This window comes from Piliocolobus tephrosceles, chromosome 20 (assembly GCF_002776525.5).
Source record: "Piliocolobus tephrosceles isolate RC106 chromosome 20, ASM277652v3, whole genome shotgun sequence".
Lineage (NCBI taxonomy): Eukaryota > Metazoa > Chordata > Mammalia > Primates > Cercopithecidae > Piliocolobus > Piliocolobus tephrosceles.
In genome coordinates, this window is record NC_045453.1 from 37,049,289 (window position 1) to 37,065,700 (window position 16,412).

Genomic DNA, 16,412 nt, shown 5'->3' on the forward strand with positions numbered 1-16,412 from the left:
AAAAAAAAAAAAAAAAAAAAAAAAAAAAAAAAAAAAAAAAAAAAAGCCGTAGATTGCATTTCAGCTGAGTGCCGGCACCGCGCAATCAGACACATCAGCTCCATTGTGCGTCCTGCATCGGAGGCATTGCGCACGGGCTCCGCGCAGACGACATTTGAAGGCTCATAAATGTAATGAAGTCCCTGTGACACCTGCTCCTCTCTTCACTTTCAACGTGAGCCATTGGTCCGTGGGGAACCTCCGCTTTAAAAATAGAAATTGTAGTAATTGTCTTCTGTTCTATTGGAAGGCGGTAATAAACGCACGGCCCACAGCACTGTGCTCCACAGCCTGGAGTCCACAGGTTGCATAAATTACCCAGGTTTTGATTTTTCTTCCTTAACAAATCACATACATCATTGTATGTTAGTGCTGCTGCATGGGGGAGGTTCAATTTGCAAATTTCATCTTACTAATTGGGGGAATTCCTTTTTCTTTCTTCCCAGGTGGTACTGTAGACATTTGTCTCTTGCTGGCTTTCAGGAACTAAAGCCCCATTTAAGACGTGGGGGCTTCTGAGCCCCCCTCCTGCTGCCTCCCTTCCTTTCTTCTGCTATTTCTTTCCACTCCCCTGCTTTCCCTTTGACTACCTCACACATAGAGCCCTGGCAGCTCTGGTATCTGTGGCCTGGGACAGGAGGTGTGGATTTGCTGCCTCCCCTTCCTGACCACAGGTGATGGTGGTGGAGCCCAGCCCTCTCCTCTTGGGCCTCCTGGGATGGAGCATCCCCTGTCCAGCTAGAGGTGCCCTCCCTGGCCTGGTGCGGCTCCCTGGGAAGGACGTTTTGCGTAGCATGGAGTGGGTGGGATTTACCTGCCTGCCCAAATTTGTCATGGGTGACACAGGACGAGGATTCTGTGTGTGACCCTCGACCCCCCCCCCCCCCGGCATGTCCTTTCTGTGATTGTCACCCTCCTGGGGGCTCCCCCATTGACTCCCTCGCAGGACAATGCTGTGGGCAGCGTCCCCATGGAGGCTGGTCAGATTCAGGGATCAGAGGTGGGGAGGGACACCGATGGGCTCAGGCAAGGCAGCCAGGCCCTTGAGGCCCAGAGAACATATGGGCTGGGGCCGCTCCAGGTTGCCTGTTTCTCACGGAATGACCCTGGTGCGTGAGGGGCATTAAAGCCTTCTGCTGTAGTGGGAAGAAAAGGCCCATGGGAAGCTGTGCTCTGGGGATATGTTGGGGTCAGAAGCCATTGGATGACCCGGCACTGCCGCTGGTGGCTGTGTCTGTGGTGAGCGACCTGCCCTGATGCCTCAGCACCTACCTGGCCAGGTGAGCAGTGGGTGCTGCTCTGTGTCAGGCCAGGAGACCCTCATGGATAAAACACGGACACTCATCAGGCTTCAGTGGAGCAGGCCCACGTCTCAGCACTTGGTGGCAGGTGCAAACCTGGGGGCAGTGGGAGGGCACGGTGCACTGTACCCTCCTTGCCAAGGGCGGCGACATACTGATGGGACACTGCCAAGTCTTGTAGAAGGTCCTTTCTCCACACCCTCCCACCTGCTGCTCCTGGCCCCAGGCCTTTCCTGTCTTGTGAGTCCATCCTTGTCGTTCTGTGCCCAAAATCACCTTTGCTGTCAAAGCTTGAGCCAGAAAATGGACAGACCATTCCTGATGGTTCTGTACTCCAGAGGCACTGGCTGGGTTTTCTTGTTAACCTCATGGCTTTTTGCTTGCAGATGAGCTTAGAAAATGAAGACAAGCGAGCTCGCACCCGATCCAAGGCCCTGCGAGGTGAGTGCTGCCCTTACCTCCTCCAGGACCGTAAATGCCACTTTCCTCCGCGGTCTTCCTCGGGAGCACAAACCCGTAACCACACGTGTGCAGAGACACCTGTGGACCTCAGGCCTCTTCAGCCTCGTTCATCCTCAGGGCTGCTGCGCTTTGAAGCTGGCATCTCAGAGGGCTGCTGCGGGGCCTTTGGCCCAGATGAACCTGCCTTGAGGGCAGAAATGTAGAGGCAGACTCAGCTCCATGGAGTGGGAGTAGCAAGGCTCAGTTATGAGACCATTCTGTTTGGAAATGAGAGGCCACCAGCCGTCCACCAGCAGCCCCTTCCTTCCCAGGAGATCAGTCTTGGTGCTGATGGGGAATAGGAGGTTGTTGGGTTGAGCTGGAAGTGCAGTGGGAGGAGAGGGGGCCGAGGCCTTGCTCACTCTGCTAGTATCTGAGCCCCAACCCCTGGCCAGACTTACCTCCCTGATCTGTGCGGGAGCTTCCTCTTGTGCCCAAGCATCTCAGGTGTTCCTGCCCTGGTCAGAGCCCCGTGCACCTTTGCAGCCACCACTGAAGGACCAGCCACTTGGTCCAGTCATTCTCTTCTCTATCCAGCTTGATCTGGTGGTTTGTGTTTCTTGCCAAAAGCTGACTTCTATCTGCAATTAGAGAAAGAGATACCATCCCTGGCCCTGAGGTCCCAGAGATCCTGTGTGAGGTGGAGCATCCATCCCACTCTGCAGAACTGCTCAGGGGAGCTTCGGGGGCGAGCACCGGGCTGGAGGGAGCAGCTCACTCTGTTGACCTTGGAGGACTCTCTGGGAGGTCAGGAAAGCGGGAGGGCCCTGGGAAAACTGCTCAGGTCTCACTGAGATTGCCTCCACTTGTGCTTGGCAAACCTCTCGGCTGTTTAACTTAGTTTATGCTGTTAGGGCAATGAGTCTTTAACATCACAACTCCCACATGTTTTCCCTGTTTCTCTCTTTTTCCCAGGACCCCCAGAGACCACAGCTGCAGACCTCAGGTAAGGAAGTCTTCCTGTTAGCACCAAGCATCCTCTGTGTGCCTGTGACCCTGGAGATACCCTAAATGTCCCAAACAGGGTCTTCTTGGATTGACCAAACACCCTGGTGAGCCCCTGCTTTCCCTAAGGAGACTGCCTTTCTCCTGGCCGTGTGTCCAGCTATCTTGGCCCCATCTCTGTCCGTTCTCACCTCTGTCATGCCCCCTTCATGTGGTTTCCCAACATCACGGCAAGGACACGGGTGTGCTCACACCTGGTCACCGAGAGGACCTGGACTGTCGCTGGGTCCCCCAAACCTAAAACGAGCCACTCTCTCAGCGGACTCTCACTAGAGCTTCTGTGTCAGATGGTTGGAGGCCCAGCTTGGGAACGAGATGAGAGAAGGGTGTCGCAGTTCTGTGTGCTGATGACCTGGCTGGCTGAGCTCTGTGACCGTTTTCTTCCTACTTCTTTGGGATATAGATTCCCAGGGCAGGGAGCATCTTATTGTCCAGCAAACAATTGAAGAGTGGATGCCAATCAGGAAAACGAGAGGACCGCAGAGTTCACTTTGTAAACCTTTCGCAGAGGTGGGACAGGAAGACAGTGTCCCTCCTCTGCTTGAGGCCCCATAACTTGGAGATGAACGGGGCAGGGCTACGGGAGGGAGTTGGGGTGCTGCAAGCCCCAGGCTCTGCGCCAGTCACACATCACAGTCTTGATCTCTGGGAAGGTCATGGAAGCACTGCCTTGTGATGTTATTATCCTGTTTGTGAAGTGGGGAAACTGAGACTCAGGGGTTAACCCTCCTTTAACCAGAAGAGCTGAATCACACATGCTACCTGCTGGAAGCCCCGCCCTGGGTAACAGGTGGGAGGGGTGGGGTGGAACCTCAGCCAAACCAGGTCGTGTGCCAGCACTTCCGGTCAGGTGTCCTCAGCAACCCACCGGGTGCTCCCCAGAACACAGTCCCCCGAAGCACAGGGGCCGGCTCCCTGGAAGGGAGACACTATCTGCTTGGCTAGCCCGCTGAGGAAGCAGTGATTTCATGGCGGGATGCTCAGAGGGGACTCGAGAAAAGGAAAGAGGAGGTGCCACGTGGCAGTCGCCCGGGGACACGGTGGAGACAAAGATGGAGGAGAGTCCCAGGCGAGGGCACAGGAGTAGAGGAAACTCCAGGCTTTTTGGTAACAGATGGAGTGTGGAGGAAGTTGAAAAGGCAAATACAAATGGCTGGGTGCTCTCTTGTAGATTTGAAACAGCAGAAGAAAAAATGATTCTCGAATAGATTTGTTTGTTTTGAAACGTTCTGAGAGGACCTGTCCAGTCTAAAGTGAGGGGTTCTGTGAGCATTTTGATTTTGACACCCTCGTCACTAGCCTTGAGGTCTAACCTACGTGCTTGGTAAGAGTAAGTCCCTTGATCTTTTTAATGGAGAAACTCGGGGAAAACATGTTGACGTCTCGTGTTCCAACAGCAATTTCTTCACCAATTCTTCATTGCTGACAAGTGATGCTTAGAGTAAAATCGAACAAAGATTATGTTCCAAGGAATCAAATACACTCTGCACGGAAGGTACCATGCATTCCTGTATTCTCAAACATGTGTTGGCCACACGCTCCACGTGGGCATGCCTGTGGCTCGTGCTGGCTGACTGTGTGCCCCAGCCATAGTGGGAGCATTTACACCACAGAAATGGGCTGATGATGTCTCCCCCTCCCAAAGACCTGTTTACCAGCACACCCTGGGCTCTGACTGGACAAGCAGATGAGACCTCTGTTCTGGTGGGGCCCACACTGTGGGTGTCAGAACAGGAAGCATGACCCACAGAGAACACGCACTGTTGTGGTCTATGAGAGGAGCACCACGTCCTGTATGCAGACCGTGGCACTGGATGAACTCACGGACACAGAGTCACCTGTGGGGAACCCCTGCGTGCAGGACCTTCTCTGTGGATGAGGGACTTAGCACCCCACTGATCAGAACTTCACAGCCTGCAGTGCCCCTAACCCCAGCTCATCTCCCCACCAGCTCAGGTAGAGCTCCCGGGAAGACACTCCATTGGTTGTTTACCAGGTGAACTGAGGAGAGGTTGGACTTGGCTCGAGTTGGACCCTGAGCTGCTATTTCCGACCTTGGAGCCCACTGGGAGTTTCCGTGTGCCCTGAATTTAACATTCTGAGTGCCTGAGTGAAGAAGCAGTTTGATGGCTTTTCCTTTCACCCCAGTGGAAGAACAGATGACATTTCAGCTTGTATTTTTTCCTGGGTCCATCTGTTGTCACATGGCCTCAGACTGGCTCTGCTGGAGGCGAAGACTAGGGAAGGTTAGGGTTGGGGTTAGCATCTTTGAGACAGCAAGTCGCCAACAACCCCCAGTTCAGGACCATCTCCAAGTTCAGAGAGAGAACACATCTGTAGCTCACCCTTCTTCTGGAGCCTTGCTCCTTGAGCCACTGGCCAACGCCCACCCAGATGACAGGAGGGAGTGGGGGATCTCCTGCCCCAGGAGAGGGAGGGAAGGCAGGGAAGGCAGTGTCTTCAAAGGCTGTAGCTGAAGCACGGGACTCCAGGCTGGGATTCGGCTCCTCTTCCGACCTGTCTTCTTTGATGCCTACTTTTCAAGTTTCGGTCCCTCAGAGCTGTCATGCAGGATGCCAGCTGAGGGGTGACTGTGAGCCACACCCTCTCCCCAGCCTCACGTGCGTCCTTTCCTCGCATCTCTGACACCAACCCTAGTCAGAGCTGAGGAGTCAAGGCTGGGGAATTCCTCCTCCCGGAGAAAAGAGGCTCAGGAGTCCTGGAGCCCTGGCTGTCTTCCTCTCCCTAAGGCTCTGGCCCTGAGCACCCAGAGGGCATCAGTAAATAAGAGCTGGGTGTGCTTGCAGGTGAACTGCAGGGCTGGCATCTGCTGGCATGACACCCTTGGAGGCCCTGGCTGGGTCTCTTGTCCCCTCGGCTGAGGGGTGGGGAACAGGCCTCTAAGGGGTTTCCAGCTTCCTGTTCCGGAGTGGCCTTGTCGGCTCCACGCACTTGGCTCACAGCCCTGTCTCACAGCCTCTGAGCTGGGGCGGGAAGGTGCGGGCCTTTGAAGGTGCGGGCTCAGAAGCCTCTGAGCTGGGGCGGGAAGGTGCGGGCCCACCTTTCTGGGGACCGGGACTCTTCGCAGCTGAGGGTGATGTGTTCGGGGCGGTTCAGTCCCCACAGCGGCTGTCACCTAATTACCTGATTAACTCAGTGATTTCATCGACTGACTGGGACCTTAGCTTCGAGTCCCCAGTCACAAGGAGCTTTTTGTGAAAAGTCTCGAAGCTAGTTCTCCGAAGAGTGAAAGCAAGTGCGGGCCTGGATTTTAGAAGAGACTAGAGGCAGGGAGAGGTGGGTGGCAGCAGCAGCAACTCCCTCAGTTTGGAAAGGGAACCCACAGTACGTGTGGTGTGCCCTCCCTGCCTCTTCCCCTCCTTTCCCAGCAGTACGTGTGGGGCGCCCTCCCTCCCTCCCCCTTCCTCCCTCTTCCCCTCCTTTCCCGCCTGTGTTCCTTCTTCCCTCCTCCCTCCTTCCTTCCCTCCCTTTCTGTCTTCTTTTTAACACACTGAAAGCACCACCCTGGAAGGCTGCAGAGAACGTCCCATGAGCACTCCCCCACCCCATGGCTGCCGTTGAGCTGGGTGATAGGGTGAGATCTGGATTCTACTGACGGTTCTCCCTGAGGTGGTCGGGGAGGGTGGCCTGCAAGGCCATTGGGCCCCACAGTTGTCTGCAGTCAGGCCTGTGGTCAGTCGAATTAGAAACGATCAGAGGTATCTGGATAGAGGCTGGGGATGGTGTTCTTTTCCCTGGGTCCCAGGTGTGGGGGTGCCAGCCCTTTCCTTCCTCCCTTCACCGGCTCTGGAAGATGTGCTTGGGTTTTGGAAAGAGCTCAGACTCACAATGTCAATCCTGTTAAAAACAAGGTCTTTCGATGCAAAAATCCTCAATAAAATACTGGCAAACCGAATCCAGCAGCACATCAAAAAGCTTATCCACCATGTTTCTTTCTTTTTTTTTTTTTTGACGCAGAGTCTCGCTCTGTCGCCCAGGCTGGAGTGCAGTGGCCGGATCTCAGCTCAGTGCAAGCTCCGCCTCCCGGGTTCCCACCATTCTCCTGCCTCAGCCTCCCGAGTAGCTGGGACTACAGGCGCCCGCCACCTCGCCCGGCTAGTTTTTGTATTTTTAGTAGAGACGGGGTTTCACCGTGTTAGCCAGGATGGTCTCGATCTCCTGACCTCGTGATCCGCCCGTCTCGGCCTCCCAAAGTGCTGGGATTACAGGCTTGAGCCACCGCGCCCGGCCGCTTATCCACCATGATCAAGTGGGCTTCATCCCTGGGATGCAAGGCTGGTTCAATATACACAAATCAATAAACGTAATCCAGCATATAAACAGAACCAAAGACAAAAACTACATGATTATCTCAATAGATGCAGAAAAGGCCTTTGACAAAATTCAACAGCCCTTCATGCTAAAAGCTCTCAATAAATTCGGTATTGATGGAACGTATCTGAAAATAATAAGAGCTATTTATGACAAACCCACAGCCAATATCATACTAAATAGGCAAAAACTGGAAGCATTCCCTTTGAAAACTGGCAAAAGACAGGCTCTCACCACTCCTATTCAACGTAGTGTTGGAAGTTCTGGCTAGGGCAATCAGGCAAGAGAAAGAAATCAAGGGTATTCAGTTAGGAAAAGGAGAAGTCAAATTGTCCCTGTTTGCAGAGGACGTGATTGTATATTTAGAAAACCCCATCATCTCAGCCCAAAATCTCCTTAAGCTGATAAGCAACTTCAGCAAAGTCTCAGGATACAAAATTAATGTGCAAAAATCACAAGCAATCTTATACACCAGTAACAGACAAACAGCCAAATTGTGAATGAACTTCCATTCACAATTGCTTCAAAGAGAATAAAATACCTAGAAATCCAACTTACAAGGGATGTAAAGGACCTCTTCAAGGAGAACTACAAACCACTGCTCAGTGAAATAAAAGAGGACACAAACAAATGGAAGAACATATCATGCTCATGGATAGGAAGAATTAATATTGTGAAAATGGCCATACTGCCCAAGGTAATTTATAGATTCAATGCCATCCCCATCAAACTACCAAGAACTTTCTTCACAGAATTGGAAAAAACTGCTTTAAAGTTCATATGGAGCCAAAAAAAGAGCCCACATTGCCAAGGCAATCCTAAGCCAAAAGAACAAAACTGGAGGCATCACGCTACCTGACTTCAAAGTATACTACAAGGCTACAGTAACCAAAACAGCATGGTACTGGAACCAAAACAGACATATAGACCTGTGGAACAGAACAGAGCCCTCAGAAATAATACTACACATCTACAGCTATCTAATCTTTGACAAACCTGACAACAACAAGAAATGGGGAAAGGATTCCCTGTTTAATAAATGGTGCTGGGAAAATTGGCTAGCCATAAGCAGAAAGCTGAAACTGGATCCTTTCCTTACTGCTTATACAAAAATTAATTCAAGATGGATTAGAGACTTAAATGTTAGAACTAATACCATAAAAACCCTAGAAGAAAACCTAGGTAATACCATTCAGGACATAGGCATGGGCAAGGACTTCATGTTTAAAACACCAAAAGCAACAGCAACAAAAGCCAAAATTGACAAATGGGATCTAATTAAACTAAAGAGCTTCTGCACAGCAAAAGAAATTACCATCAGAGTGAACAGGCAACCTACAGAATGGGAGAAAATTTTTGCAATCTACTCATCTGACAAAGGGCTAATATCCAGAACCTATAAAGAACTCAATCAAATTTACAAGAAAAAAACAACCCCATCAAAAAGTGGGCAAAGGATATGAACAGACATTTCTCAAAAGAAGACATGCATACAGCCAACAGACACATGAAAACATACTCGTCATCACTGGCCATCAGAGAAATGCAAATCGAAACCACAATGAGATACCATCTCACACCAGTTAGAATGGCAATCATTAAAAAGTCAGGAAACAACAGGTGCTGGAGAGGATGTGGAGAAATAGGAACACTTTTACACTGTTGGTGGGACTGTAAACTAGTTCAACCATTGTGGAAAACAGTGTGGCGATTCCTCAAGGATCTAGAACTAGAAATACCATATGACCCAGCTGTCCCATTACTGGGTATATACCCAAAGGATTATAAATCATGCTATAAAGACACATGTACACGTATGTTTATTGTGGCACTATTCACAATAGCAAAGACTTGGAATCAACCCAAATATCCATCAGTGACAGACTGGATTAAGAAAATGTGGCGCATATACACCATGGAATACTATGCAGCCATAAAAAAGGATGAGTTCGTGTCCTTTGTAGGAACATGGGTGCAGCTGGAAACCATCATTGTCAGCAAACTATTGCAAGAACAGAAAACCAAACACCGCATGTTCTCACTTATAGGTGGGAATTGAACAATGAGATCACTTGGACATGGGAAGGGGAACATCACACACCGGGGCATACTATGCGGAAGCGAGGGAGGGATGGCATTGGGAGTTATAACTGATGTAAATGACGAGTCGATGGGTGCAGCACACCAACATGGCACACGTATACATATGTAACAAACCTGCACATTGTGCACATGTACCCTAGAACTTAAAGTATAAAATATGTATATATGAAATAACAAAAACAAAACAAAACAAAACAAGGTCTTCCCATCTTGGCCAGGAAAGCCTCTGTCTTCCCGCAAGGAGCGCAGGCCTGCCCCTCCCACCTGCCTTAGGCGACTTGGCGCAGGCATCTGGGTCTTACAATGGCTGCTCCTTGTAGTCCTTGAGCCGTGGATGCATCCGACAGCCCGCAAGAGCCTGATATGTGGTGAACTCCGGCCTCACACTCCACGGCGGCCCCTTTGGCCCCGAGGCTGCTGTGGGAGCTGTGGTCCTCTGCCACGGTGGTTGGCATGGTCAGGACTCATGCTCAGAAGTTTCCAGAGCTTCCTGCTGGTTTGGTTATATCGGGAGACAGATGATGGTTAAGGAAGAGGAACTCCTGGGTGTCCTGCCTTGTGCTTGCCAGCCCTGGGATGAGAGATGCAGGAGGGTCAGTATCACCCCCTCCCCAAACTGCCCTTCTTAGCCCAAGAGTCTTCCACCAAGGCAGACCCTGTCAGCTCCTGGTTCATTGGCCCTCCTGGCTTCTTTTCCCTATGTGGAAGCTGGGACTCACACCAGCTACAGGCACTGGTGGAATCTTCACCACTGCCTTTGGCTTGGGCCACGGATTCCTTTCTGCCTGTCAGACCTGGCTCAGTTTGCTGGGGCACGAAGGTCACAGCTGGCAGGGAATGCAGAGACTGTTGCCGCCGATGGCCATAGGTCTTATAGCATTAGTGATGGACACAGTGAATGCCAACTTCTGTGCTTTGGACTTGGGCCCTCTTTAGAGAGGGGTACTGTGTTCAGGGCACCTCAGAGTGTCTTGTGTCCAAGCTCCTGGAAACCTGGTGGCAGCTGGTGGAATGCCTGCCGTAGGGAGCGGTCTGGGAGACTCTGGCGTTAGAAGTCTTGCTCCTATGTATAAACAGTCTTTAATTGAACACTTGTAAAACTGTAACGAGCCATTCATTTATTTGAATGGGGTGAGTTACTAATTTTCAGCAAACTGCAAGCAGCCATTCTGAGATGAATCGTTTGAAGAGAGTGTGCTCCCCAGGGTGAAGGTCTGCGATGGGCCCTGAGGTCTGAACCCATCGCCTGATGTGACCTCGCCTTTTTCTTTCCCCTCAGCTGCCCCACCCCAGGATGCACTGGCTCAGGACACGTCCGGGGCAAGTACTCCAGGCACCGAAGGTGAGAGGACCCTTGGATCTCACAGAGCTTCCTGGGAAGCAGATTTGGAGCCCCCCCCACCGCCCCCGCCCAACTCTGTTCTAGGCCCTTTTGCAGATGGAGAACTTTCCATCTTTTTCCACGGCTCCTGAGGCCAGGCTGCTGGCCCTTCTGCAAGGCAGTGACCTCCCACTCTAGCCTGGAGGCCCGTGTGGCCATGAGCACGCCCTGTGGGGGAAAGATAGACCATCTGACCTACTAGAGCTGCACTGTGGTTTTCTTGTCTGGGTCCCCCGGCAAGAACTGGATGAGTCTGTGGGGGAGGGAGGGAGGGAGGACCCTCGGGAGGGGCGCATGGTGTGGCTGAGGCCTCTCGTGGCCCTAGCCTGGCCCTCTCCACTGCCTACTCCTCCTTCCCAGTTTACAGAGCTGCCCCCTGGCCAAGAAGAGGAAGCTGGAGGGCGCTGAGGCTGAGCACCTGGTGTCCAAGAGGAAGTCGCACCCCCTGAAGCTGGCTCTGGACGAGGGCTATGGTGTGGACAGCGACGCCAGTGAGGACACCGAGGTGAAGGACGCCTCTGTTTCGGATGAATCGGAAGGAACTCTGGAGGGGGCCGAGGCTGAGACATCAGGACAGGAGGAGATTCATCGCCCCGAGCCAGCTGAAGGTGCTTTGTCGCTCTTTCTTCCCCGAATAAAGGGTGCTTAGTGTGGCCCTGGAGAATTGCAGCCTGTGAGCGGGGAGGGGCTCACTCTGAGCGAGAGAAAGCTCTTCCTGAGAACAAGGCATGTCTTGTCCCAACATGTGCTGGGCTTCCTGGGAGAGAGGTCTGCCCATGGTGTTTATGGGGCCTGTGGTGTGTTTGTGTGTGGACACGGTGTGTGTAGGAGGGAGGCAGGGCAGACACAGACACGGGGCTGGTGTGTGTGTGTGTGTGTGTGCGTGCAGTTGTAGCATGTTTTGGCAGGTGTCTGCATGTATATGAGAGACAGACAAGGCTGTGTCTCTGTGTGTCTGTAAGTGGGGAAGGGAGGGTCTTAGACTGGCCCTCTGGGAGACCTGCCTGGGTGCATGGGTGAGAGGTCTGCTTTCCCCTGAGGCACTCACAGGCAGATGCTGAGAAAACACCTCAGGTTGAGTTCAGGTGATTGAGGACCAGGTGGGGCCTCTGAAAATGGGGTGCCTGGGGAAGCCAAGACGGGAAGGAGGAAAGCAGATGAGTCCCCCATTTCCTTGGGGGGTCTACCAGGACTGCCATGTTGGGGCACCGAGCCCTTGGCGGAAGTGGGTGAAGCAGGTGCTTTGGTCCCTGGGTTCCAGAGGGAGGGGTCTGTACCCCTGAGTGCCCTGGCAGATCTGTAGAGACCTGGGGTCAGACGAGGCCCAAGGTCAGCTCCCCCTGCCATCCCCACCACCCACCCAACACTCCCCAAGCTTCTGCAGTGGGGAAGGGTCTGAGATGGATTTTAGAAGCAAAGCCAGAGAGGGTCCTCAACCCCAGCTCCCTTGGGGGGCTCTGGAGTGAGTGCGCTGCCCCGTGGAATCAACATAGTCCTAGATCACAGGGAGAAGAGACACAGATTTTCCTGCTTTCTTATCAAGAAGGGCATCTGGAGTTGAGGCATCTTCCTGGGCTTGGACTTTCCCATCCGAAGTGGGTGGATGGCAGGGCCTATTCCTACCACTGTGGGACGTGTTGGCCCAGGCGTCCTTGCTGACAACCCTATGGGGCCTGCATGTGGTAAGCACCCACCATATCTTAGTTTTGTTTTGTTTTTGTTTCGAGAGAGTCTCACTCTGTTGCCCAGGCTGGAGTGCAGGGGCACGACCTTGATTTACTGCAATCTCTTCCTCCCGGGTTCAAGGAATAGCTGGGACTACAGGCGTGCACCACCACGCCCAGCTCATTTTTGTATTTTTAGTAGAGACAGGGTTTCGCCGTTTTGGCCAGGCTGGTCTTGAACTCCTGACCTCAGGTGATCCGCCTGCCTCGGCCTCCCCAAGTGCTGGGATTACAAGCATGAGCCACCGCGCCCATTCTTATTTACTGCTTTTCAATTATGAAACAAGTATTATTTTTTAAAATCTGACTTGCTGCTTAAGCTCCGTTGTATACAGTGCAGGTTGATCTGATTTGGAAAGTAAATGTGATGGGAGAGGAACGTTAAGGAAAAGTATCGAAGTAATTCTTGGTTTAGAAAATACATCAGTGGCCCATGACCTGCCTCCTGAAATATGTTCACCATGATATCTGGATTCAGGCAGAAGGGTTGGCAGAAAGTCCATACCAAATCCCCACTTCGGGAGTTTCGTGTTTCCCCTCGGCTCCCGTGTAAAGAGTGAGTGGTAGGTCAGGTGGAGGGGTGGTGGGTGTGTTGGGGACTGGAGACCTGGAGTCTTCCCACATGCTCTCTGGCCCCCACGTTGATTTTGATTTTGTGCAGGAAGGAGCCCCATCAAGTCCCATTTTGGATCCAACCCCACTGGCTCCTCTAAGGGCAGCTATAGCAGCTACCAGGGAATCATCGCCACTTCTCTCCTGAACTTGGGTCAGATTGCTGAAGAGACCCTGGCGGCCAAGCCAGGCCCTGGCATTGTGCACCTGCTTCAGGAGGCCACAGAGGGAGCTGCCAGCGAGGAGGGTGAAAAAGGCCTCTTCATCCAGCCAGAGGATGCCGAGGAGGTTGTAGAAGTCACCACCGAACGCTGCCAGGACCTGTGTCCCCAGTCCCTGGAGGATGCAGCCAGTGAGGAGTCCAGCAAGCAGAAAGGCATCCTGAGTCACGAAGAGGAGGACGAGGAGGAGGAGGAGGAGGAGGAAGAGGAGGAGGAAGAGGATGAAGAAGAGGAAGAGGACGAGGAAGAGGAGGAGGAAGAGGACGAGGAGGAGGAAGAGGAGGAGGAGGAGGAGGAGGAGGAAGAGGCAGCTCCTGATGTGATCTTTCAGGAGGACACCTCTCACGCCTCTGCCCAGAAGGCCCCTGAGCTCCAGGGCCCAGAACCACGCAGTCCCAAGCCTGAGTACTCTGTTATTGTGGAGGTCCGCTCGGATGATGACAAGGACGAGGACACCCACTCCCAGAAGTCAGCAGTCACTGACGAGTCGGAGATGCATGACATGATGACCCGGGGAAACCTGGGCCTCCTGGAGCAGGCCATTGCCCTGAAGGCTGAACAGGTGCGCACGGTCTGTGAGCCGGGCTGCCCGCCTGCCGAGCAGAGCCAGCTGGGCCTGGGAGAGCCAGGGAAGGCAGCAAAGGCCCTGGACACTGTTCGGAAGAGCTACTACAGTAAAGGTAGGGGTCAGGGGTGGCCTGGCCCTGCAGACTCATCCTTTCACCCCTGCCCCAGTGTACAAATGCAGGCTGAGAGCCCTTCTAGGACAGGAGGCTGGGAGATGGCAGAAAAGCAGACAAAAGGACAGATACATGACACAGACTGTGGTCAGATACCGAGCAAATGGGTTCCCACACTGCTTTACAGAGCAATCAGAGCGGAGACGTGTGAGAAAGAACCAGGTGGGAGAGAGGAGGTGGGAGGGACAGTGACCCACCCAGAGTGACTGGTCACAGCAGCATCTGGGGTCCGGAGAGGGTGGGGACTGTCCTGTCCCTTCCAGCCCAGCTCACACTTGTGGCAGCGATTGTGCTATGACAGAACCCGCTGTTTCCTACAGCCGTGCTGGGTCATCCTGATCCTCTCACGGGGTGGAGCCCAGAGGTGAGGGGTGCCCTTCTCCTCAGGAAGCAGCCTGCCGCTGGCTCTGCATCTGCCGGGATTTGGCTCTAAAGTGTGCAGGGTACAGGGGAGGCATCCCCTGACCGCACTGAGTGGCTGATGTTGAGGTGAGGACAGACAAGGAGGGCTGCTTGGAGGGGCTTGGGACTGGGCTGACATGGTTGGGGAGCAGCTGGGAGCCTGGAGTGCTGAGGTCTGAGGACGAATCCTGAGGGAACGGTTGCAGCCTTCACTGTTACTGGGGTGTCAGGGTCTGGATGGCAGGCTGGCTCTGCTCTGCTGACTGCCCATCTCAGATTCCTCCTTGGGACAGGGGCCTGGGGAGCAGGGCTGGCCAGGGGCTGCTCCCTCAGTGAGCCATGCCAGGGAGGCCAGGCCTTGGGCAGGTCAGCTTTGGCTCACCCGGCCTGGTGCAGAGAACCTTCTGCCCTTCTGCACCTGGGCACTTGGCCTCTCTTCTCCTAAGACTAGGGACCTGCCCGGACCTCAGCCTATTTTTTCTGCACGTCTAGTCCTGCGTCTCTTCTCCAGGTGGACAGGGGCAGTGGGAGTTCTTGGCGCTCTTCCAATGAGTGCCCCCAGGAAGGGTTAGCTGAGACCAGGGAGGGGCAGATAAGGAGAGAGAACTGGGATGGGAGGTGACTCAGGTGCTGGAGCCAGGAACCAAAAATACAGGAGACACAGACTCAAGGCCAGCCCTGGGAAGATGCACTTGGCTCATGGGAGAGACAGACCTGAGCAAGACATAATTCAAGGGGCATGACAGGCAGGTCAGTGGAGACATGAGGGACATATTTTCTGGGAACACCCAGGCATATGAGACAAGCCCAGGGTAAAGATACTAAGGGACACAGGTGGGGACATGGTTTCAGGGTGAGATGGACCCCAGGCTTTGAGGGGACACCCTTTAGGGCAACCCAGATGGCGGGACAGCTCTTTGGGGACCCAGATTTAAGTCAGCACCATCATGCTCCGGCCTTGTGGGGCCATGGGCACAAAGAGACACAGGCTAAAGGTGAGACTTAGGGACAGGTGTTAAGGGCCTGGTGTGGTTACTAGTCTGGGTGTGGTGTGCTTGGGCCACACAGATCAGCACAGAATTGGGTGGGACACGTATGAGGAACAGAGACACCAAGTGACAGCCCCAGGCCCAGGTTTTCAAGGGTCTCAGACCTGTGGGACAGACACAGGGGGACCAGAGGCAAGGTGTCCTGCCTTCAGGAATAGATTTTCAGTGCATGGACCCAAAGGGACACAGCCCCGGGTGACACAGGTGGCCAAGCTGAGAACACCAGACAGTGCCGGGCTGGGCTGTGAGTGTCTGTGCAATGTGAACGTGTAGTAGGATAGGGACGAGACTGGGACTGGTTCTAAGGGACTCATGTTGGGACCCAGATGCAGCGAGAATTCTGAATGGAGGCTGTGGGACGGGGCGGCAAGCCCAGGAGGCAGGTGTTGGGCATGGGTTTGGAAGCCCCTCAGGACTCTGCTGCCTGTCCACGTGGGTGGAAGTCTGACTTCCTCCTCCTTTGAACTGGGGGCAGCAGAGCAAAAGCTCCTTCCCTTTGGAGCCCACCGTTGGGGCCCTCCCCCTCTGGTGTGGGAGTTCTGAGTTTGGCTCTGTGACCTCTGCGCCCTCCCAAAGGGGACAGCTTGTCCAAAGGTGTTTCACTGAGACGTCAGCTCTGCTGTGAGGGTCCTCTGTTCCTGCTGGTCCCTGCGCTCTAGAGTGACCAGACTGGTCCTGCAGAGTCTAGATGAGGTCAATAACAGATTTGGGTTTAAATTTCTGCCCAGACGTATATGAGTCACGCAGCCTTGGATACGTTTCTTAGCTCCTTTGTCCTCCTCGTGTTGTCAGATTCCAAGGACATCTCCTGGCAGGAATATTGCCAAACGCCTTGACCTCTCTAGGCAGAAGGCTGACCCATGAGGCCTCCGCACTGTCAGAGGAGAGAGGAAAGAGGACTCCAGCTGCCATCTGGGTTGTTCTCCTTAAAACACTGCACAAACTGCTATTTGGGATGGTCAGGGCAGTATCAGGGCTTTTGCACACAGGTAGCCAGTGTGG

General features: G+C 53.5%; 1 protein-coding gene across 2 annotated transcripts in view; it reads left to right on the forward strand.

Moving 5' to 3' along the window:
- MYT1 (myelin transcription factor 1) overlaps window positions 1-16,412 on the forward strand; it is a 78,279-nt gene that overhangs the window by 30,893 nt on the left and 30,974 nt on the right. For both annotated transcript variants that reach the window (XM_026447238.1, XM_026447239.2), the window contains exons 3-7: window positions 1,727-1,781; window positions 2,757-2,787; window positions 10,561-10,623; window positions 11,023-11,270; window positions 13,048-13,899. In XM_026447238.1, coding sequence (XP_026303023.1) covers window positions 1,727-1,781; window positions 2,757-2,787; window positions 10,561-10,623; window positions 11,023-11,270; window positions 13,048-13,899 — 1,249 coding nt within the window. The remainder of the gene's footprint in view (window positions 1-1,726; window positions 1,782-2,756; window positions 2,788-10,560; window positions 10,624-11,022; window positions 11,271-13,047; window positions 13,900-16,412) is intronic.